General features: G+C 46.2%; 1 protein-coding gene across 1 annotated transcript; it reads right to left on the bottom strand.

Moving 5' to 3' along the window:
• Nucleotides 1-449: 449 nt before the first annotated feature.
• Nucleotides 450-22,127, bottom strand: LOC143339292 (vesicle-fusing ATPase-like). The gene is made up of 22 exons (XM_076760462.1): nt 21,987-22,127; nt 19,085-19,170; nt 18,833-18,929; nt 17,988-18,027; nt 15,807-15,973; nt 15,546-15,653; nt 15,316-15,391; nt 14,569-14,724; nt 12,583-12,782; nt 11,063-11,228; nt 10,825-10,899; nt 10,372-10,559; nt 9,469-9,564; nt 9,039-9,195; nt 8,819-8,952; nt 8,661-8,727; nt 8,500-8,579; nt 6,869-7,003; nt 6,494-6,607; nt 3,047-3,102; nt 2,876-2,945; nt 450-1,712 (listed from the first exon to the last, which is right to left on the bottom strand). Exons 1-21 carry the CDS (start codon nt 21,996-21,998, stop codon nt 2,915-2,917), a joined length of 2,241 nt encoding a protein of 746 aa, XP_076616577.1. The 5' UTR covers nt 21,999-22,127; the 3' UTR covers nt 450-1,712; nt 2,876-2,914.
• Nucleotides 22,128-23,668: the final 1,541 nt, after the last annotated feature.

Below are 23,668 nucleotides of genomic sequence, written 5' to 3'. Positions count from 1 at the left end.
CTTTTTGCTTCATCGACGCAGGTACACTCACATTAATGACCCCTCCTCTGAGTTTACGGTGGTCCAGACTGTTGCAGAAAGAAGACAAACAGTATTAGAAGGAAGCATTTCCAGGACATTTTTGTTATTGTCAGCGAACCCCAAGAAAAGACCAAAACCAGCTCTGATCCATCCGCTGTTGTCCAAAAGCGCTCGTCACTGAGCCGCATGATGCGCCGGGTGACATGTTCCTTCATTACCATGAGCTCACACTGTAATTCATCCTCAGTCAATGCCACGAGCAGCATCCTGCTGCCAGAAATACTCATTTAATCACTCAACGTGTATTAATCCGCCGCTGGAAGTAGTCCCCAACAAATGCAGTGTACTGCTGTCTGAGCGGCAGTAATGAGCCTTTGTAGAAAACCTGACGTCTGCGTTCAGGGACAGAGCGACACGGAGCTGGTTTTGGTCTTTTCATGGGATTTATTAGCAGTAAGAAAACAGAATCTGCCTTCAAAACAGCTGGTGGGAAATGAAGTATGAATATATAAGATTAATCATCGAAAACATACAAGACATGTTGAATCACGGCAGATGAGATCCATTTTTCACTTGACCCACTTTTATTGTAATAACGTAGTAACAAAGAGATGAACATCGATAATTCTTCATCATCACAAACAGAACAGAAAGCAGCTCGTCATTCTTATCTCTGATTTCACTCAATATAAAACATGTTGTAGCAACAGAATCCCATGTGCAGCGTGGTGGTGAGGGAGGCCTTGTTTTTTACTTTCTAATTATCTTCTGATTAGCTCCACAGTAGCCCACACATGCTGCAGTAGCTGCTTCGTAAACGGCTGACTGCGTTTTCTCGTGCTGTGATTGCACAACATAGATGCTGTGGAGGTTAACCGCAAATGTCTAAGTAGGTTCATCTTATTATGCGATGCCACATTTTTTCATAATTGGGAGATAATTACGCCACATCATAATTATAAGACAGTTCCTCCTGATTTCAACATGCCGTAATTATGAGGAGAACACTTGATAATGAAGACACGTGGTGGGACTGTGGTAAACTGGGAGGTTTTTGGACAAACTGGACAGAGTTTGAACTAAACAGACGTCTAAACCTACACAGTCCTCTGGATGTTCGACTGCCCACCCAAACGTCTGCACTGAAACACATCTTTAGATCCCCCCGGCCTGAGGTCATCCATCACGTTTGGTGGTCTCATTAACTCCACAGTTTCTTGTTAGTAATAGAATTAATTTATTCAAAACATAAAAAGGTCAGAAAAAGGCAAGTACACAATATGATAAGAGCAGAGTGAGATCTTTAAGGAGGCACCGCGTCCTGGAATGATCAGATCAGGCCGATGTGAAGCAACAGCGGTGTGACTAGTGTTGGTGCATGCACATCTACGGATCGTTTGCCTCTTTTCTATAGAAAATCCCAATGGAGTGCTGGGGGCATCACACAGAGATTACAGTCTTCAGGAAATGCAGTATACACAGATACAACAAACACCGCTCAGGTCTCTTATTTTACATGTTCGCGTGGCGCTGAAGAGGAGGAGGAGGAGGAGGAGGAGGAGGCTGCCTGCAGTGCAGAGAGAAGCGCTCAGAGCTTCAGGGATGGAAGGAAGGATGCAGAGGGAGAGATGGAAACTCTCTCTCGCTCGCTTCCTCCTGCCAGCCTCTTTCAGGCTTCCGTTCCTCAGCAACTGAGTGAAGAGAGACAAATAAAAGTGAGAAGAGACAGGCAGGCAGAGGAGGCGTGCTGCCACAGGAGAGCACCTGTCTGGTCGACCTATTTTTAGGAACGCCGCGCGCTAACTATACCGTAAGTCTCCGAGGCAGCGATGTGAAGCGAAGCTGCGGCTGCAAGTTGAGAAGCTGTTGGAGCTTTTGTTGTTCGTCAGCCTGGGCAGCCTCTCCTCGCGGGTTTCACACAGCAGGATTAGCAAGTTAGCCAGATAACTTTCAAAAGAGGACTGCTCTCTGAAACTTTGCCATTATCAACATGTGAGAAGGAAGCACGTTCGCAATAATTTACTGTTGAACAGACTGAGATCAGAGCCGCTGGGATCAGGTCAGTAATCCCACAGTCATCTGAAGAACTTGCTGAGCTTATTTTGTGCTGTTTTATGTGATCAGCCACATGTGAGTCTGAGCGTGTGGACATCCATATCTAACCTGCAGAGCATCCACAGCTTTACTCTGTTTGAACAATTCAACGAATCACATCCTGCTTTTTAAAACGTGCACGCGCAGCTGAGCAGGAAGACATCTTCAGAGCAGAACACGGAGAGCCAGAGATGTCGGGAATAAAAACACGATTAAAGGACGAGTTCAGCGATGTGGGAAATGTTTACTTTCTTAGCAGCTGGTTAGCGTAGCTTAGCATAAAAATGGAAACAGCGAGAAACAGCTGGCCTGACTGCCTGAAGGTAAACAAAAGCTGCACCTCTGAAGCTCACTGATTAACACGTTTTATCATGTTGGTTTAATCCGGGCAGAGTACAGACGACACGTTGGTGTTACGGGTCTTAGACTCCATCTCTGCAAACACACACCTCGTCAGTCTCACACTACGTGAGAGCGGTAAACACCTCCTCATCCAACACTTGACAAGAAAGCAGATAAATGTGTCTTTTGTGTGACTTTTAATATTTATTTATGTTTTCAAGCTAAACACGTTTTAATCCAGCTGTTCCTCTGTGGTTGGACTGGTTGGACTGGTTGGACATCACTGTACTCTGAATGCATTGAGTGCTAAACTGACCTATCAGTTTACAGCTTTCTACATTTTCTCGCCTCGTCCCTCACAGGAGACGACGAGCAGAAAATGCGACCACGTAGCCTGATGCAGGCGCTGCGGTCTTACCGTTGAACGACGCCTCTTTTCCATGTGTCTCCTCCAAGTCTAGATAGCCACAAACTTCTCAGAACCCAGCCTGCAGGGGGGAAGACAAAATGAGCTTTATTAAACACTCTTGACACGATGCAAACAGGCTAAATGAAGAGAGCGACGTGTCAACAGGAACAGAATACTTACGCTCCTTCGTCCTTCAGTAGACTCAGGAACTTGCTAACTCTGTAGCCAGGATCCATCTACAAGACACGTTACTCTTAGTGCACACATGGATACACAGCAACGACTTTACATTTAAAAATGGGTAAAACCACCGATTCTACAAAGTCTGGACGCTGCCGAAAACAGAAATAAGACAGAATGTGATCATTTTCTAATCGTGTTTTGACATAAACTCAACTGAAAACAGCACAGAGTCAATGTATTTAATGTTTTTCCTCATCAGCTTCATTGATTTTTGTAAATATCTGCTTATTCTGAATCTGATGCAGCGACTGGGAAAGATGTGGAACGCTCCAAAAACACCTGTTTGGAACATTCCACAGGTAAACAGGTTGATTGGTAACAGGTGAGAGGATCATGATTGGGTATGAAAGGGGCGTCCTGGAAAGGCTCAGTCGTTCACGAGTGAGATTCATCCCTTTGTGAACACGTGACTGGATGAAGGAGATCAGTACATGGGCTCAGGTCGACACAGTTGGTTTCATTTGAAACTCAGAAGCAGGGCGGCCCGTCCTGGAGTTCACACTTCAGCTCCAACAACCAGGACGGTGGAGAAGGGGAGGGGGAGAGGAAGTAAAATTAATGGCAGCCTCTGCAGTAACTTACAGTATGTCTGGAATCGCCTGTAGCTACTGGAGTTAAGACTTGAGAGCAGTCAGGAGCTTTGGAATGGGAGGAAAAAAGATAAGTACGAATGTGTGTACGTAGCTCTGCGGCTGCTTGCAGCATGTCTCGGCAAACACGCGTTCATACTTCAGGCTCTGGATGGGGGGTGCGGGGGGGTGCGGGGTGCAGAACATGGCTGCATTTGTGCATACCACAGCAATTACACAGCATCCAGCCTCAACAAACAGGCAGCACACATCATCAACATACCACAGACACACAGTCAGGGGGAGAAACTTAACAGCCAACATTTGGATTTAGGTCAATTTCTGCTGCTGTTTGCTGCAAGAAACAGAAGGTTCTTCTCTCAGGAGCAGTGAAGAAGAAGCAGCTGTGAAACAAAGCATCTGTGGATCACACACCTCCAACCGTACAGCCGAAATCTACTGTAACTGGAGCCAAAGTCACATCTGACAAGTTAAGCGTTAAAGAGGACTAGTGGTGTTCTATCAAAGTGCACCATGTCTGGCTGCTTTGACATGTTTTCTCCTTTTATAAAAGACAAAAAGTGATTCCAGACGAGCAAATATGAGTCTCTGCAGTTATGCAGGTTGGCTATCATTAACTCAAATGACGCGTTCTCTGTCATTAGCTTCATCCGCTCTCTGTATTCATTGCTAACTGGGCTTTTCCAGCCGCAGAGGATCACCCTCGCAGCTGAAACGAAGCCTGTGAGGGACAAAGCAGAGAAAGGCAGGTCCACACTGCATGGATAAAGATGTTTTTTACGCTTCCAGCACAGATTATGCTCCGGTACACCCATTTTATAAAGGCAGAGAGGTGTAGAACAACACTGATGGTAATTTAAAATAGCTCTGTAGCATATCATCTGAACTGCTCAGCGACACTCCCCACACGACTTCCTCTTTGCAAATTTCTCAGATTTGACAAACACTCTTTTGTACATCTTCAGGCCGTCACATTAAAAACAGCTAAGTTTTACAGAAATTTCTGTGGAATCACCAAGAATAATTAAGAGTACTAAATAGCATCAAGCTAATATCCTTAGCGAGCGTGCCACACAGAGGTGTTTCAATAACTGGAGGAAATGATGAACAATCATGAGAAGAAAATGCCAAGAAGAGTAAATAAGGCTGCTAACATGCTAACATGTTAGCCATTAGCTCACCAGCAACAAGAGTCCCTGGACCACAAAGCTAAGTCTGCAAAATGAGATGGTGCTGGAGTTTAGTTGCGAGCTCTGGAGCGACGCATCGATGTCAAGTGTGTGTGCAGGTGAATAACGAAAGTATGTAAAAACGGATAAACTGAAAGCCTCCACCAGCCTTTATGTCTCCCACTGAAGCCAGTAAGAACGCTGCATGTGAGGAAGTGATGGATGACTAATGCTGACTCTCTGCAGTCTCTCCAGTCAAACTGATTACTGTGATGTTTGACAGGGTCAAGGCCTCCACAAGGCTTTGCAAGTAAATCATTTGGGTACAGGACAATCAGAAATAAGTGCACCAATTTCAACAGGGACTATTAGAAAAGTGCAAAAAAACCAAACCACAAAGCTCCTGAAGGCATTTTCAGAGGTGGGTCGTCTTCATACCTACTGTGCTTATCTACATACGTACAACTGATGTGTTGAAAGGAAGCCAAGAATCTGCTACGAGCTGATGATCTGTGTTTTCATTTCAACAGTCGGATGGGTTTAACGCACACATACATGTTTTTCTAACCTGCCATATGTGTAGGTTCCTCTGATGACTGAGCTTAATTGAATTTGCTCTAAATTGTAGGTACATCAAAACCACAAAGTGCGTATGATTGTTCTTACGAGGAGCTTCCATCTGATCCAGAACACGTGAGCCTTACTTGGAAAGCGTCGCAGAACATGGTTTCATAACTATGAATGTACTGCGTCTCAGCCGTTTGGAGAATGGCTTGTGAACTAGAACCGTACTGGATCCTTCAGCTCAACAAATCATCGGCAAAGCCACGCAGTTTTTCATTCCAGCTAATGGATGACAGCTCTTTGTGACGGAGACAGATTCTGTTGACTGTTGAGAATGCCGGCCAGATGTCGAGGAAGAGGAGGGACAGGGTGCTCGAGCTCAGACCGCACTATTAGAAAAACAATAACACTCAGGCTGAGCCAGTTTGAGGTTTGTGTTCCACAATAAAAAATGTGAAGTGTTGAGTGAGTTACTGAAAGACAAGTTTGCCTCGGTTTTCAAATGTTAGCCTCACCCACGTCTGCCTGACCTTTCTGACATCTGACACCACCAGTTGCATCAGCGTTATGTTAACCGCGAGTGCATCTTATAGCCCGAAAAAATGTGAAGATTTCTGATGTCAGACAGAAACGAGGCTAAGAGGCTACAGCCAGGCTAGCGGCTGTTAGCATTCGGCTGGTCAGCATGCTAACAGGCTCACACTGACGATGCTAACACGCTGACGTTTTGCATGTATAATGTTTACCTCCCTTAGTTTAGCATGTTAGCATGCTAAGATTTGCTAATTAGCCACGAAACACAAAGGACAGCAGAGGATGATGGGAGTCTTATTAGCTGTGCAGATATTTGGTCATTAACACTACGAAGTACCGGACCGTCACAGTATTACAGTTCGCTCTGAGGGGGGCATGAATGTGTGTTCCCCATCTCACAGCGATCCATCCCATAGCTGCTGAGACATTTCAGTCTGGACCAAAGTGGTTGACCGACCGACATACCGACAGCTAGCATTCTGCTAGCACGGCTAAAAAAAGCGAATGCAAAGAGCGAGTTCTCTCACCTGCACGGACATCTCAATCAGCATGAGCAGCTTTTTTATGCCGATCCACAGATTTTGGCCCTTCACGGCTTTGGCTATGCTGGCTCGCTCCACGTCCTGGAAACTGCCCAGCAGCTGTGGGGAGGAGACGAAGGATGGAGAGCACTCAGCTGGGGTCAAAATAGGTACGTTCAGGGTTCAGGCTCTCAATAGAGCATCTTTAACACCTTCACTGACAGAGGAAAGGTCAGTCTGAAAACAGTGATTTACAGTTAGACTTCAGTGCTGATCAGGTGGCAAAGTCTTCCCTCCTGAGACTGATAAACTGTGTGTAAGGGTGTGTGTGTGTGTGTGTGTGTGTGTGTGTGTGTGTGTGTGTGTGTGTGTGTGTGTTACCTCCAGGGCCTCGACCAGCTGCTCTCCCCTCGAGATGTTGGGAATGTGGATGGTTGTGCTGAAAGCATCCAGCATCTCCATTTCCTGGAGGACGTCTTTACGACTCGTGGTGCCGATGATCAGCAGCTTACGGCCCTGAAAGAGGCGCAGACGTGACTTCAGACTCTAACTGGTTCACTCAACCAATCATTTGCTCGTATTCGTCTTCACAGTCACAGGGGAGTCACAGCCTGGCTGACGATGAGGTGGTTTAAACATTATGACTGTCACCTGATTATGAACAGAGACATCTCTGTGAGCGACATGCTGCTCTTATCTGGCAATGTAAATTCTGCTGAAGGTTCGGGATTGATATCTGGTCAAAATACTGTTAACAGCTTTAAGAAAAGCTTCGAGAAGGAGATCCTCCGCTCAGGAACAATGGACAGAGATAACAGAGGAAATCCACATGACGGAAAAACTGACACTTGGACCGCAGGAAGCACAGATGGAAGAAAAGTGGGACAAATGGACATTATTCAGAGGCTGAAACAGCGGAGACGACCGCGGAAAGAGCTCAGCTGATCAAACTGTAAGAATGGATGTATTTTGGTCTTTTCTTGGTTTCTATGTGTATAAATGCTTTCTAGGTGTTTTCTGCATCACTTCAGGTCATATTCTGATAATGAGAATTTGGCCAAAACTTCGAGCGAGCTCTCTACGATCACTGAAGCTCTCATCGGCCTTGGTGGACGTATCCCCCAGTGAAATCTCGGACCCCCAGATTTCTCCAGATTTCTGCACATTTCTCTCCAGACTTTGGGCCGTCCCACATGAAGGCTGACAGCACATGAGGGCCTTAAGTCATGGCGAGAGCGTCGGGAAGAGAAAATAAGAGCAGAGCGGAGAAGAGGGGACAACAGGACCGAAAACAACAGAAGACAACAGCAGAGGAGACAAACATGAGCAGAGAAGAAAGAAGAGAAGCGAAAGAAATTTAGCTCCACTAAGCCGACGAGTTGGAGAAGGACCAGCAGAAGAAGACGAAGGAGGAGAGGCAGAGGAGTGGCGAGTAGACAGGGGGATTATGGCTGCCGGCTGCCCCCCCATGGCGTGGGGGGTTGTGATGCTGCATGCAGATGAGGTGCCACACAGGCGGCGGTGCTGCCAGGTCCTGGCTCTCTCACAGAGCCCATTCTCCTCCCCGTCCCCCTGGCCTCCCCCGGCCCCAGGCACCCCGCTGGGCTCAGCGCTTTACAACCCCAGAGGAGCACTGCAGCCAGGCATTCAACAGCAGGCCCCGCGCCACTTCTCATGCACATGCAGCCATATAGTGGGGCTATACTCTCATTCACAAACCCATCAACAACAGACACACACACACAAACTACAAGCAAAGAAACGATGAGAAATGGGTCTCTACCTCCACCATTCACCGTGAGCACAACAGGCCTGGACCAAAACACTCGCTAACAACCATACACTCACACACAGCCGCTCACACATGCCCGTGGCAGCCAGAGACCTCCAACAATTCCTCACAAGACTCTGCGCTGGCATCCGTAAGATCTGCTGCCCTCTTTCTGCCACCTTCGGACTAGCAGCCCGACAGTGAGGGCCGCAGATGAAAAGCACCACAGAGCGTTCGTTACCTTTGGAGGAGGTTTCTTCAGCAGCACCAGCAACGCTTGTAACACCAGGTTGGAGAAACGGGGCCCGATTGGGACGTAGTCTGATGGGATAAAGGCAGAATCGCAGTTTGATCCCCATCCAAATAAAAAAAGACTTTAAATTCATTCACAGTGATTCTCACCTAAGAGACGTTCAATGTCATCCACGACCACACAGCTCAGCTGGGACTTGTAGGCATCTTCAAAGATCTGTGACAGGGAAGGAAAGAGCAAACAGATCCAGATCAAAGCAAGAAGAGGCACACGTGTCGCTTTAAGCAGGACCTTTCAAGACTTTCACCTTTTTGATGGCTTGGCATTTGGCGATCTCGGAGTGTCCGATCATCTTGTCCGGGGAGCAGATCTTGATAAAGGGGAACTGGGAGTCTTCGGAGATCTTAGCAGCCAGCGCTGTTTTCCCGCTGTTGGGTGGGCCTGAGGGAGGGGATCGATCACCAATCAGCTTTTTGTAATAACTCAAACAGTTCGAGGCGCAGCAGGTTAGCGAGCGTGAGTCCTACCCTCCAGCAGCACAGACACCAGCGGCGTGCGGTCGCTGTTCTTCGTCTGCTGCACCAGCAGCTCGCCGTCCTCCAGGACCGCTGACACCGGGTCGCCCCATCGGATGATCCCGTTCATGATGTAGCTGGCGTAGTCCTCCTGATTGGTCCCGAACGCCTGCACGGGAAAGAGAAGTGAGGAGGCGTGAATGTGACATGTCGGTTGTTTGTTTGTGTGTCTGTCACCTGCTTTCTGTGTGCAGATGATTCATGAAACATGTCAGTATCTGGGATGTGTTCTGGTTTATATCTGAATTGGCTCCTCTTAGAATCCAGTGAAACCAGATCAACTGCACTCCAGAAGCTCTTTAAAATCTAATCTTTCAGCATTCAGCAGGAGACAAGGGAAGGAGATGGAGATGATTTCAGAGCGTGACGTAAAGAAACTCACAGGCTTGATGTCGTTATTCAGCGAGGCCATGAAGTCGAGTCTGCTGACCTGCAGCCTCTCTGCCGTCTCAATGTTTACCTCCACCGTGTTACTGGCCTGCAAACACACAGAGCACAAGGTGAGCGACAGCAAGTAATGAGTTACTTTCCCTCCTGGATGAACTCCGTGACTCCTTCTAATGAAATCCATTACATCAAGTATTGCACATTTGGATTGTTCAGTGAGTCTGGAGACAGTACGCTCCCTCAGAGCAGAAAGGTCAGGCCGAGAGGAGGAGGAGGAGGAGGAGGAGGAGGAAAGGAGGTGTTCAGAGGAGTGAAGACGAGTGTCAGGCCCCCTGTCTGTCGTTTATCATCACCCTTTAATATCTGCTGCTGTCTGTGGGGGCAGAACACTTAACAGATGAGAGTTTCACCTTATCCATGCGTCCCACCAGGCGGTGCAGATTTGAGGCTGCGCACCTGATAAAACACTTAAGAGAGGGAGGACACGCACACACACACACACACACGCACACACCTGGGTGGCTAGTTAAACCGGGAGTGTACATTAGTGCACCATGCCCACCAGGTGTGTGGCCTGCAGCTTCAACTGAGCAGCACAACACATCTTTCCAGTGATTCACAGGAAGATTTTATCGCACTGACTGACTGCAGATCTGCTAGTTTTCTGTTTTAAATCACTTTGACTTGAATATGTTTGCACTGCCGGCCAGATATGAACAACCTGAAGGCCACTCGGAGAGACTGTGAGGGGCGTTTTCTTTAGTACTTTCTGATATTTTTAGACTGAAAAATAAAGAAACGCAGAGAGTGGTGGACTGTGAAGGAGTGAATGTGCACAGACACACTCGGAGTATCAGTGTGAGCAGTAAAATGCCAAACGTCCCCTGAGGACTCCGACCTTGATGTGCCTGTTCATGGCAGTGGACTGTGCAGCCCTGACCAGGCCCTCCAGCTCGGCACCGCTGTAGTTCTTCGTCTCCACGGCCAGCTCCTTGATGTCTACGTCAGCGGACAGCAGTTCGTGCTGACGCATCTTCGCTGTGTGGATGTGGAGGATCTGAATTCGGCCCTTCTCGTCCGGTAAACCTGGAAGAAGAGAGGGGAAGTAAGGGACGCTTTAACTGCGGCCTCCGGCGCAGGGGAGGACATTTACAGTCACTCTGCTAATGAATTTGATAAATGGATGACACTGGCATTGATCAGTGCCTCTTCCAATCCACTTGGAGGAATGACTTTTAAAGGCTCACTGGTTTGAAGACAAAGCTCTTTAACAGTTTTAATTCACACTGAGATAAACTACATGGAGTTGACACCAGTGTGAAACCTCATGTGTGACTTCTTCTCTTCTTACCTATCTCCATCTTCACCTCCAGCCTTCCTGGTCTCAACAAGGCCTCATCGATCAGGTCGGGCCTGTTGGTCATACCTGAGGGGGGGGGGGGGCAGATGGACAGATAGCAGAGAGATGAGACAGCAGAGGAGTTAGAGGGCAGATGTTCAGAGAGTTCCTGTGACTGGAGGGACAAAGTGTGTGTGTGTGTGTGTGTGTGTGTGTGTGTGTGTGTGTGTGTGTGTGTGTGTGTGAGCACCTATGACCAGGATGTTGTTGAGCTGCTCCACGCCGTCGATCTTGGACAGCAGCTGGTTGACCACGGTGTCGTGGACTCCTGTGCTGCCTGCCATGCTGCCACGCTGTTTACAGATCGCATCGATCTCATCAAAGATGATGATGTGAAGGCCGCTGTTAGCACCCAGCTGTTCAGGAGAGAGCCGAGGAGGGACATGAAGACCGCCTGTTAACAGATGCTGTCTGCCTGTGTCCTATATGCTCTGCTTACACAGTACACCGTGATATTTACATGCATTTTTATAGTCGCTGCTTATATATTCAGGACATGTCTTCCTCAAGTGTGCGAGCATCAATTTAAGAGGATTTTTCTGTGCTTTTCAAGGTTTTACTGTATCATAATTGGCTTGTTTTTGGGTAAGGAAGGCCACAAAGCCTGTAATTCTGATGAATTATTCCCTGAAGAAATTTAATTTTACATTTTGCATCTTTGAATAAAGTTTTTGAAGACTTGAGTCTGAGTTTACTTCGAGGGGCAGCATCCTGACCTCTATGTAACAAATTAATTGAAAGAGACAAGTGGGGAGCTGAAACTGAAAATAATTAGGGCCCCAGATGTAACTCGTGGCCTTGTGAAGTCATTAAATTACAACAGATTAATTCATTTTGAAAGTGAATATTAGTCCTGTATCAGCATGGTTATCACAGCCGAGAAGAGGAAGCACAGGCTCAGCTAGCACCTCCACACCACCACTGCTACTGTGAAGACGTCTAGTGATTATACCACACGTCCCCAAAGTCAAAGTAACACATAAAACCATTGAAGACGACAGAGACGCTGCCGGTGCCTCTCTGTCAGTGCTGACCCTCAACAGAGAGGCAGATGGAAGAAGAGAGGGAGCAGCAGGGTGGGGGGTTATCCCTCCATCTACAGACCTGTCAGTCTCAGACGTAGCATTTAAAGCAGGTGTGGAGCTGTCCTCATTACACACTGCATGGCGTGTGTGTGCATGTGTGAGTGCGTGTGTGTAGGGGGGTGTAATAGAGGGTCAAAGAGAGCCCAGCCCCTCATTAGGTGGTGAAGAGTGAGGCTTGATGCTGACCATCCAAAACAACCATGACTGCACACTGTACTCTGTCCACACGCACGCACGCACGCACGCACGCACGCACGCACGCACGCGCACACGCACGCGCGCGCACACACACACACACACACACACACACACACACACACACACACACACACACTGCAGAACCTTAGCAGAGTGATTACAGCTATGTCTGTGTAAAGGGCAGATCTCTCCGCTCCTGGAGAAATGAGTTTTTTCTGCTCAGACTGATGAAATGCTGATCTGTGGTTCATAATGGGAGGACACTGATCCCTGAGAGCGCGCTGACTGTGTGCAGAACACGCTCTGCGAAGCTACACTACAGGTAATGTGTGTGGAAGCGGGGTCGTTTTTTGCTGCGTGTGTGTGATTTTCTGTCTTATAAAACTCTTGCGAGAGCTCGTATGGACGGTAACGCGTCCTCCCTCACCCTCTTCTGTTCGTCCTCTGCGTCTGCAAACAGCTTCCTGATGTTGGCCTCCGACTCTCCGACGTACTTGTTGAGAATCTCGGGGCCGTTGACGATCTTTGGCTCCCGGGCCTTGAGCATCTTGCCAATCTGTCGTGCCATCAGGGTTTTACCGCAGCCCGGGGGTCCGTACAGCAGGATTCCCTTCACATGCTTACAGCCTGCAGACAGACGGGTGGGGGGGGGGACATAGAGCATTTTTAACCTGCTGCTTCAAACACGTTCACTGAGCATCTTTAGCACATGGGTTTACTGTTAGCAGTCGCTGTGTAACAAAGAGTATAACATAATCTCTATACACAGCAGTTGATCAGTTGTGTGCAGGTGAACAGTCTGTGTGGAGAGCAAATGAGGTGGAAATGACGCACAGTTATCCAGATACCTGCTGGCTTCACTGGGAGCCCTGAACACTCACGCAAACCGGAGTGAGACGACAGCTAACGAGTGACGTTTACTTCATATGCAGCTGGACATGTCACTCAGCTGTCTGCGGTGACAGTAAGCAGTTTTCATTTTTTGGTTTCAGTGTCCAGACTGTTGATTTGAGGGATAATCTGCCGTCACAGCTGGAGCTGGAGAACTCGGGTTTCTAACCGTTCGGATTTCCTTTGTTTTACTCCTCATCCATAACGATCCAGTGTGGAGACCTGCTCAACCACGTTCGCAGTGTGGCTCTTTTAATGGCCTTTTGCACCTGCTTAATGACATTTAGCCCAGACTAATTGAGAGGCCCCTGATAACCATCTGAGCTGCCATTTGGGCCTGCTGAATGACAGGCGGGGGGGCTGGGAAGAAGGCCGGGAAAAGTTGTGTGGTAGTGTTGTGTTTGGGAGAGAAAGCGCGGAGGCCTCTGTCTGTCTGCTTCACCTCTCCAGGAGCAAAGGTGAAACTTTCAGACTTTTGCTCCAACGCACACACAAAGCATGTGACGTGCACATGCACAGCGCCTCCCTGTCAGCACCTGCCCCCCCCCCCCACGCCTGCCAATTACAGCTTCACCTTTAACTGGATGCTCTATCTGGGCATGCCATCTCATTACAGCAGCCAGCTGGCCGCAGCCAAAGGCCGACTCCTGCACACAACCGCCCGGCTAAAGGTCAGCTCACACACTGCCGGACGCCGCCACAGGCCCCGAGCGCTGCGGGTACGGAGCGTCTATTTGTACCAGATTTAAGCAGTGAGTGCATCTGCCAAGCTCAGAGGTCCTTCTAACAGGTTTTCACAAGACTTCTAGGTCTGGGAGCAAGGATTAGGACTGATTGCATGCACATGTGTGTGGGAAGGGAAGGTTTTGTGTATGAGTCACAGAGAGGTCTACCTGATGGCTTTCATTACAATGAGCTGCTGTCCTTTGCAAAGTGAATCATCATCGTAATCTGACAGCTGTCAGAGATCCGTTAATGAGTGTGCGCAGGGATCACCGTCAGGGCTTTTAGTCACGGCCGAGGCTCCGCGGGAGGACGCTGCCTTGCCTGCTAATTGTTCATTGTGGCCGTGATACATCCCTCAAAGGAACCATTCAAAGTTTTGTTTGCACTAATGTTGATTCAGGGATTAAACACAAGCTCCATATAATAACTGACAGAGACAGCAGACCTCATGCTGATTAAACTGAAAGGAAAAGACTTTTGTTTGTGTGTTCTTGTTTTGGTTGATGGACTTTTCAGGGATGTGGCGTCATGAAATTATGAGACACCAGTCGAACCAGAGGACGCCACCAGGTGCACCTGTCCACGTGAAAATGAGTCAACCCTGAAGCTCAATCACTGCTGGACGCTGAAGAAGCCACAGAGAGAACATCTGTGCAGTTTCCTCCCCTGTGCTGAACTTGAATATGAAAACCACACAGACAATCGTATGAAATCATCTTCTGACTTGCAGATATCACAAAAATGCACAAACACATGAATAAGTGATGGAGGGATAAAGAGAAAGAGGGAAACTCACCCATCTGTTCGACTATGTCTGGAGGGAAGACTCTGGAGGCGAAGGCTCGACGGAAGATGTCAGAAAACTCCTTATCAAGGCCGCCAATACCCATCTTCTCAAAGTTCCAGTCTGGGCTGATGATGGACTGGCGAGACTCTCGGGTCTTGGATTTCCCTGAAGGGGTCGGACAAAAAAAGACAAAAAGTTTGGGATTATTTACTGAAAAAGTGCTTTTATCTACTCTTATGTGCACTTTTTTTTATTATGTTTCTATAATGGCAGCTATCAGAGACTCTTGCAGGAGTTATTTTAAGTCCCAAAATGCTGCAGTGAAATGAATGTTGTGCATTGAACCAGTTTGTTTTGTTTCTGAACGATGTGCTAAATAAATGATCACAACGTTCATATAAGCAGAGCACATTTAAACCTTGTTATGAAGGTGAACTGGCCAACAGGCGGCCGCCGGCACAGACGGACTTAAATATTAAACCACTGCCAACAATAAAAGAGAGAGAGAGAGAGAGAGAGAGAGCGAGCCATGGCAAAATGTGTCAAGTGTGCCCCCTTGTGGTTTCACAGAGAATCGTCCTGCAGGCACTGAACGTACAAACCTTCTTTTCTTTCTAGAATAAGTGTGAGGTTTGCAGAGGTTTTAGCAGCTCACCATCTGTCACCATCAGGTCAGCTGTAGTGGCTGCATTTAACACTTAACTCTTTGTTTTTCATTGCTAACTGTTGTAAGAGCTGCGCAGCGTCAACACTCACCGACCAGAGTCATGGATGAGCTCTCAGACTTCTCAAAGATCACCTGACTGTTCGCCAGCAACAAACCGATTTCAATCTGGGGAGAGAAACAAAAAAGATGCTAATCGTGCAGGACACAGTACAAGGAGCAGGTATGACTATGAGAGAAAGGTACAGCACGATATATATTTTAAAGCCTCCAATAGTACAGAAGAACATGATGGGACAGTGACAGATTGTCCTCCAGATACCTTCTGCTTCTTGCCAGAGGCATGCTCTCCCTTCAGGATGCTGGGGTCCATGGCCTCAATGTCCTTTATCAGCAAGCCAAACAGCTTATCACTGAAACTAAACACCAGCTGCAGGAAGCAAAGCCAAACGTATGAGATACAGGCAGAGAAAACTTCAAATTCTCCAAACAAATGGAACGAGAATGAGGGGACATCGCATGGACTTGACTTAACGGACTCAGAGCTTGTGAATGTTTAGACCCCCTGAAGAGCCTGAAGCACCTGCTGGCCGATGCTGAAGGCCTGGTTGTTGAAGTGCTGGATGAACTCGCTGGCCATGTTGTCCGAGTTGTACGGGTTGCTGTCGGCGTTCTTCTTCTGCAGGAAGTCAATTTCCACTGTCATGGCGCTTACGCACTGTTTGGACTTGTCGAACTTGTAGTTTGTTACTATAACGAGGGAAAAAATGACAAGCGGTGAGGTTTAAAGCTTGGACAACAGCATCTCGACCAAATCACACTGTGCTTCCTCATGAGAACACGTCTTCTTCTCTGCCCTTAAATGAACCATTTGAACATGACGTAATCACTGAACGCCGCTGACGTCACGCTCAAAGCTGGCAGCTGAACATAATATCCACCTTTCAAAGCAGAAGTAACGCAGCAGCAGGTTTCGGTGCCACCCTGCTTTTGAATACGTTTCTAACATGTTTCATCGTGGTGATCCAACCATACAAATGCAATGACGAAGATTTGGCCAACAGATGTCGCCATTTCAGAGCATTTCTGCCTTTGAAACAGCACAGCTGCTTCAGAAAGCTTTGTCACACAGCTCTACTGTGCTTCTACTCATGTCTCTGATAGTCAGGGGCTGATTATGTTCCACTAGACACCAGCTGAACAGCACAGGCTAAGCTCCTTAGTGCACAGTCGTAATTGAATCAATGCATCAGTGCAGGCAGGTCTAATCAAACAGTTCCTGAATCTGATGTTACTCGCGGTCTACATGTCTTCAAACTGCTGCTGATGCCTCATTATGGAAATGAGACACCCTGTAAGTGGCTCTCTTGCAGACTTTGCTGATATGTTCACTGGTGCAGGTGATTAAACATTCTGTCCGTGATGGAAATGACTGTAATTGTTCCAACATTGTTTAATGGCTGATTTCAACAGAAGGAGACAGAACATTCCTTTGATCAAATAAAATAAAAAAAGCCATGGCTCTGCTGTTTTCTCTCAAGAAAGATGAAGGCTCATTCATTCTTTCGCTCGGTGGATTATGTTTTCATTCCTCCTTTTCTCTCCTCGTATGCAGACAGTATCATAATAGCGCCCATCATGTTGGGCATCACTTGGCCTCAGGGAGCTGAGCAGAACATTTCATCAAAGAAGACGCCTCCTCGGCCTCTGGATGCCGGCCAGCCTCTGAGACAGACGCGCAGTGACACCACCCATCCACACCGTCTCTCCCTGTGCTGTGCGTGTTCCCTCCACCCTTAATGACACCTAAATCACACCTAACCCCCCTGACCCCCCGGTACAAGTCAAGCCATCTGAAGGCGGCACAGTGACGTGTTCTTCTGGCAGCCTTTAAAGTTCGGTACGTGGAAGCTGCACAGATCCATCAAAGTCTGAAGCTCAGATTTGATGTTAAAGGATATTAAGTTTCCACTGGTGGAGTCAGAGAGAAGAAAGACTGTCAAGCATTGCTGATCAATAGATGGCAAATTAATGGCAGTCATGACAAAAGGGTGAAGGAATGTCCAGAAACAATCAGACATGTGTGCAGCTGGCGACAAACATGAGGCGCTGCGAAGCTGGAGAGGCTCTCTGAACTGGGATGTCTTCAGGTGTCGTGAATCAATATCGACTACTGGATTAATCTGCTGCAACACGCTGCAACTGTGCTGTCAGTCCATGATCACGACAGCTGCTCTTCAGCTCTTCAGTGAACGTGTTTGTCTCCTGTCTTTCATTTTCAGAGTGCTGCTGATCGTTTCTTCATGAAGATGGAAAGCGACGATAATGCCACTTGAGAACGCTGGAGGGGGTGAAAATTTGTCTGTTTCCACTTTAATATTTTTCTGTTGTTCATCGGTTAGTGAAAGGCAGTCTCAGTACTTTGACTTTGATTTATCTTTGGCACCGAGCCCCGAGCCCATTCCTGCCTGCTGAGGACATTAACTGTAAGAAACAGGTAAAAACATGACGTTTCATTTCCTAAAATAGCTGCTCACTGTAGTTTATAATCAAACGTTACTCAAACATGCGTTTGTTGGGGACTATTTTCACCATTTTACAGCAGCACATACTGAGTCAAAATGAACTGCAGAGTGTGTTCTTGGTTCACTGAACAATGGAGCTCTATGACGCAGAGGAAGAAGAAATTCAATGTCTTTTGGTCAGATTTGTTTAGAATCAGATGTAGAAATCTAGAAAATCACCAGTCGAGCACGAAGTTTACCTTCAATCTCCTGTCCAATCGAGAGGCCGGCCCATTTTCTCTGCACGGAAAAAAAAGTGAGTGATTTAGTTCAACATCTCATCGTTTCCTTTTGTATTAGGACACTTTATTGCAATGGAAAAAGGTAACTGATTACCATTCAGCCAACAATAAGGTAATTACATTTTCCACAAGGACACACTTATCAGACAAAGAACAGCTAACAACACATCTCACAGAGACATCAGTGCAACGCTCCTCTGCAGTGCAGTCTTATTTCACAACACTGAAGTGCATAATTAGATATTCAGTTAGCCTGTCTTTAACGGTTATTACTTTGCTTTTGATATTGTGGCCCCAAACATGAGCCGATCAACCCACAGATACTATCTAATGAATTCCTGTGGTAAAATAAGACCGTGTTCAGGAGGTTACAGTAGTACCTGTGTGTCGCTGTGGCTGCCAAGTTTACAGACGAAGGAAGAGCAGGCAGAGACAGGCAAGGCAAAGGAGGAGAAAGCAGTGACAGACAGATTGAGACAAACGAAGAGGTCCGTGCATGCAAAGAGCCCACAGACAGTTAACGCACGACATTTCTTAGAGGGCATCTCGACTTCAGCTCACATCCTGCTATCCAGGTTTAAAAACACAACATGTTTGCTCGTGTTCACCGCTGCTTTGTCGAGAAAAAACACAAATACCACCTGTTAAATAAATGTATTGGACAGAAAATACAGGAAGAAACATTGAGACTTGAAGGGTATTGCTTCGCTATATTCACCAAAAGAAATCATCTTCCCCCCAAAATCAATCACTCTTGATGACGTCTGCAGAAAACAGGCGCACAGGGCCGCACAGCGACCTACCTGTGGCAGGCTGAAGGCGATGGTCCCGGGGTTAACGCTGGGATGCGTCTTCAAGGTGAACACGTACTTGTGGGTTAAATTGCGGACGGTCACGTGTCTGCATTGAGACGGACAGTGTGGACACAGAGGACAGGGTTAAGTGTCAGAAATGTGTTCTTCCTCGATCCACTCAGCACACATGCACAGACAGAGGCAGACTACTGTACACCTGTATGATGCACAGGTACACCTGTGGGAGGAAATCACACTCACTGCTCAAACTGCGGCTCCTTCTCGTTGATGACGGCACAGTTGGTCAACGACAGCTCGTCCGTCGGGCATCGAGCCGCTTGCATAATCTGAAAAGAGAGCAGAGGAAAATGCAAATGGTGAAATGATGTCATTTACAACCAGGGCGGCGGAGTCAGCGCTGTGTTTTCCTCTGAAACATCACTGCTGTGTTCTCAGAACAGACGGTGCTGAGAGGAATCATTTCAGTTGATTATTTACTAGTTTGCTGTGCAGGATCATTTAGGAATATGACTACAGTTGTTAAGCTCAGCTGTTCCTCCACCTTTACGTAAAAGGAGTTACATAAGCAGCCTTAAGGACTGAACTGAAAGGTTAGACATATGTTATGCAGCTGACTGCAAGTGGTGCAGCAAGCTCTGAAAAACAGGGATCAAGTTTATCCTCTGCAAGACGAATTCTTTAAATCTACGGCTGGTAGTGTCGCAGCCGTGTCACCAGAAGAGAACGGCTGTAACGCAAAACCAGGCCTTGGCATTATCTGGGTGTCAGGATCAGTGGCTGACTGTAAGAGTTTCATCAGACAGATGATGTGAAACGTGAGTAAATTACTGTCAAACACAAAAGGTTCACACATGAGGCCGTGCTGCAGAGGCTCCTGCTGTCTTTCTCATACAATGTGATGGATTACGAGCTGCACACTGCGGCCTTGTTGGATTCATACTGACTCTTTCAAAGACAGCTCTGCTTAGCGTGACGAAGTCTGAAAACGATTCCTTCATGTTTAAGACCAGCAATGTCTCAGCTGCAGCGACATCCTCCTCTTTTGTGACCTCCCTGCTGTAAGTGGGACATTACAAAGTCATGCTACGCAGCCAACTACTGCTCAAACCCAGAGTGCTTATTTTTTATTCTGAAACAGTCCATAAACTTTCCAAAGATACCAAACATTTCAGGCTGAAAAGGTCTATAAAATTATGCATGAGCCATTTTGAACACTTGCATTTGTGTCGCCACAAAAAGAAGAGTCACACACAGAATACATGATGTGTGGAAGAAGTGTGGGAAAAGACGGTTTTAACGACCCCAAAGCTACTTGACACACTGGATGTTCAGGGCTTGAACATCATTAAAGTGAGAGGAAAGACATCCATCACTGCTCTTCACTGAGATGCATCTTCCCAGAAACTCCATGAGCGAAGTACGACAGCCTCACACTGAGCGACTCCAGTCTGTCCCACAGCGTTAGCCACTGGCTGGCTGATCCGGCATCCCCGTGAAACCAGCAACGTGACCACCCCCCGTGTGAAATATCAGCTGAAGTCCCAGTCAAGCCGAGCCTCATTTCATTTGGTCTCATTAGTCACAAAGTAGATCAAATGAATGTACCAGCTAAGAAGCTGTAAGACCGTTAGCAAATGTGAATCAATGAGGACAAAATCAACCAAACTCCACAACTGTTCAGGGTCAACCTGCTTTCAAACTCCAAATCACACACAGATTAGCAATAGATAGAAATTCTTGGGCAAACGTAATCTTGCAATCTTAATGTGCAATTAAGTGACAGTAACAGCTGCGTCAAACCGCCAACAAAGCAGAACTGTAGCACACTTATGAGGAGGAAGTTGATGCCATGAAGCCGGACAGCCATTATTATGTCTTAAATCTAGTTTGACTGCCTTCCACTGCGGGATAGGTGGTATGAAGAAATAAAATCCAGTGTACTGCACATGGCAGATGTCCTCATCAGGTCACAGAAGTCTGAGGACCCATTTTAAAACCAACAATTCAACAGGAGCTCTCGCTAAGATGCTGTCAGTCGAAGGTGTCAGAAAAGCCCTCTCTAATTAAGACTGTCTAAGAAAAAGACCGCTCTCATTCCAATAACCTAATTAAGAGGCATCAAGGCGAGAATCACTCGCTGACCTACATCTCAAAAACATTCAGCTTAAGCTATTTCAAGCATTTCAGCATCTGGGCTGAGCGCAGCCTCTCTGATGGTCTGATAGTCACCGCTGACTGACTCCTGGTCACGTCTCTGAACACGTCGTTTTTAGGCTGACACAGATAATACTGCCTGCTGGAGGACAACGCAAAAGAGAGCAAAACACAGGAACCTGAGGCTTTAATCTCAGTCGCTTTCTGATGACTTGTGATATTATGTCCAAGACATTTCAGCTGTACTTCTGTAGGATTTCAATCACAACACAAATGACTTGACACCTGGAACTGTGACTGGTGGATTAGAGCTGGTGAGGGCTGGTGAATTAGACCTTCACTTCTACCAAAGTGTCACCTTTCTGTTAAGATAATCTGCATTTGTAACCAGCTGCATATGGCATTTATGAAAAACACTGAAGGCCATAAACACACTTTATTTGAAAATGGTCACTAATGAAGACCACGGATGAAGAGTTATCTGAGCATTCAACATCAGTCCAGTTTATCTGGATGTTCCTCTTGTTCCTTAAATCCATTTAATGCTGCCACACTTCCTTACTTCCACTCACAGCCATCACTGAATTAGCCGTTACAGGTTGGAGCTGTTTTAACAGCTCTTCGAGGAATTTTTATACCCAAGTCAGTAAAACTATACAATTCAGCGACCCTGTGGCTAAAATACCCAAACTGTTACACATTTTAACTCACACCTAGTACAGCAGAGGTAATAGTACTACATGCTAGCTGCAGTGCTACATGCTAGTTTCAGTCTGAGTGGTCATAAGATACTCCATTCCTCTTCCGGGCTGCCTACGAAGTTTTGAATGACACCTGGTTCTGCCACACAGGCTAGCGCTGTGTTGGCTCGCTTGACGTGGAAAAAAAGCCTCTAGCCCTTTAAGTACGCGTTAGGTTCCGTATTCCGTGTTTTCCGTTCGTGGTGTTCTTGTGTTTAAGTTCTAATATTCGCTTCAAATTAACTCACCCGAGCGGTCATCTTTTTTTTGGGGTGTCTTTTTTTTGCCGCTGTTCAAGTGCAATTCAGCATAAACGCCCCGTTGTCAGAACAACTGCAGAGACGAGAAAGTGACGTGCCCAGAGGCGGGCTCTCCGGACGTACTGTGATGTCATCACGCAAAGGAGGCCGAGAGGAAGTGATGTTAACGCTCAAGACGATGAATCAACTCCTGAGTACTTATGATTGTTTTCACATAATATCATCCTTAAAGATTATCAGAGGGATTTAGAGGCTGGACGCGAAGACAGTTGATTTGTTTTATCAAAACGACTAGAAAATACAACTTATACAGCAAATGACTGGTCCTGTTAAACAGATTTAAAATCCAGAGGACTAATTATGCTGAACTTCTTCCATGTTTTGAATTAATTAAATCCATAATCATCCATTATAAGAAATGCGCGCATACAACAAACCTGCTTCAGAAATTAATTAGATTTAAGTTATTTAACTATCCATTCTTCATCTACATCCTCTTGTTTTTCTTCTTAAGGTCTACTGATATATTGTTTTAATTTATGAAGTAATGCTAAATAGTTTAGTTAAGTGAAAAATTAGAGCTACGGATGAGAAGACGAAATGTGAAAAGGACAAAAAATTAAATTTCACGTTAAAAAAATATTTACATTAATAATCCTCAATTCCATCATACTCATAAGAAATATTTCCTTTGTAAATGTTATTTCTAACATATAATTTATTAATAATTGTAAATGTTGTTTCTTTTCCAGAATAAAGTGGTTAACTTCGTAAATGTTTAATGCTTAAAAATGTTTGAAATTCAGAATTACTCATATATTTGATAATTATCTGTACAAAAACAAGCAAATGCTGTGTTTAGTTGGGTTTTGCAGAATGAACATGTGGATGGCTGAGATCCATATTCACATTTCATATGAATAAAATAAAAAAAAAGTAGTGTAAATTTGAGAGGTGAAGTAAAATCTTTATTTTGGATGCTAAAATGGTCACAGTGAAAGGCTGTACCTTTGTCAACAAATACTGAAGGACATCAAGTCTAAAAAAAATGATCAATATTTGAGGCTCTGAAGTTTTCTTCTGCTTGGGCTCGACAGCTACACTTGAAATGAGGACGATTGTGCTTTTCATTAGAAGTCTGGAGAGGAAACGTCTGCGGCACTTGTTTGAACACTGTGCTGAGAAAACTGGGAAAAAGGTCGAAGAACAAAGCCTGTTGATGCCCGCTGAGTTACAATCTGTTGTGAACTTGGTCAGAAAATGTGTTACAAAAAAAGGAGAAATAAAAATAACTTCACCCAAGTTTGGGCTGAGTAAACATCAGTCTGTAAAAAATCAAAATAAGACAATCCAAAGCTGTCCGCTGAACTGATTTAATGCCCTTCGCTGTGAGGTGTGACAGGTATAGCAGCAGGAAGAAGAGACTCTTGGGTGAACGTGGTATTTTAGTGTCGACATGTTTTTCTGTGGAGGATTTTAAAGAATTGGTTCTGCTTCGATAGCTTCCCTCTGATGATCAACTGAACTACTGGGTCACGCTCCCATTCTTAAGTGCATTTCAGACACCTTGCAACAGGTAAATCCCCGTCTTCTCACCCTCATACTGGAAAACAAAGGTTACAGCTGCGTGTGGCCAATAATGAAAGTTACCTCGTCAAACTACCACCTGC

This window comes from Chaetodon auriga, chromosome 20 (genome assembly GCF_051107435.1).
Source record: "Chaetodon auriga isolate fChaAug3 chromosome 20, fChaAug3.hap1, whole genome shotgun sequence".
NCBI lineage: Eukaryota > Metazoa > Chordata > Actinopteri > Chaetodontiformes > Chaetodontidae > Chaetodon > Chaetodon auriga.
The sequence above is the reverse complement of the archived record's forward strand: the minus strand, read 5'-3'. Positions and strand labels throughout refer to the sequence as shown.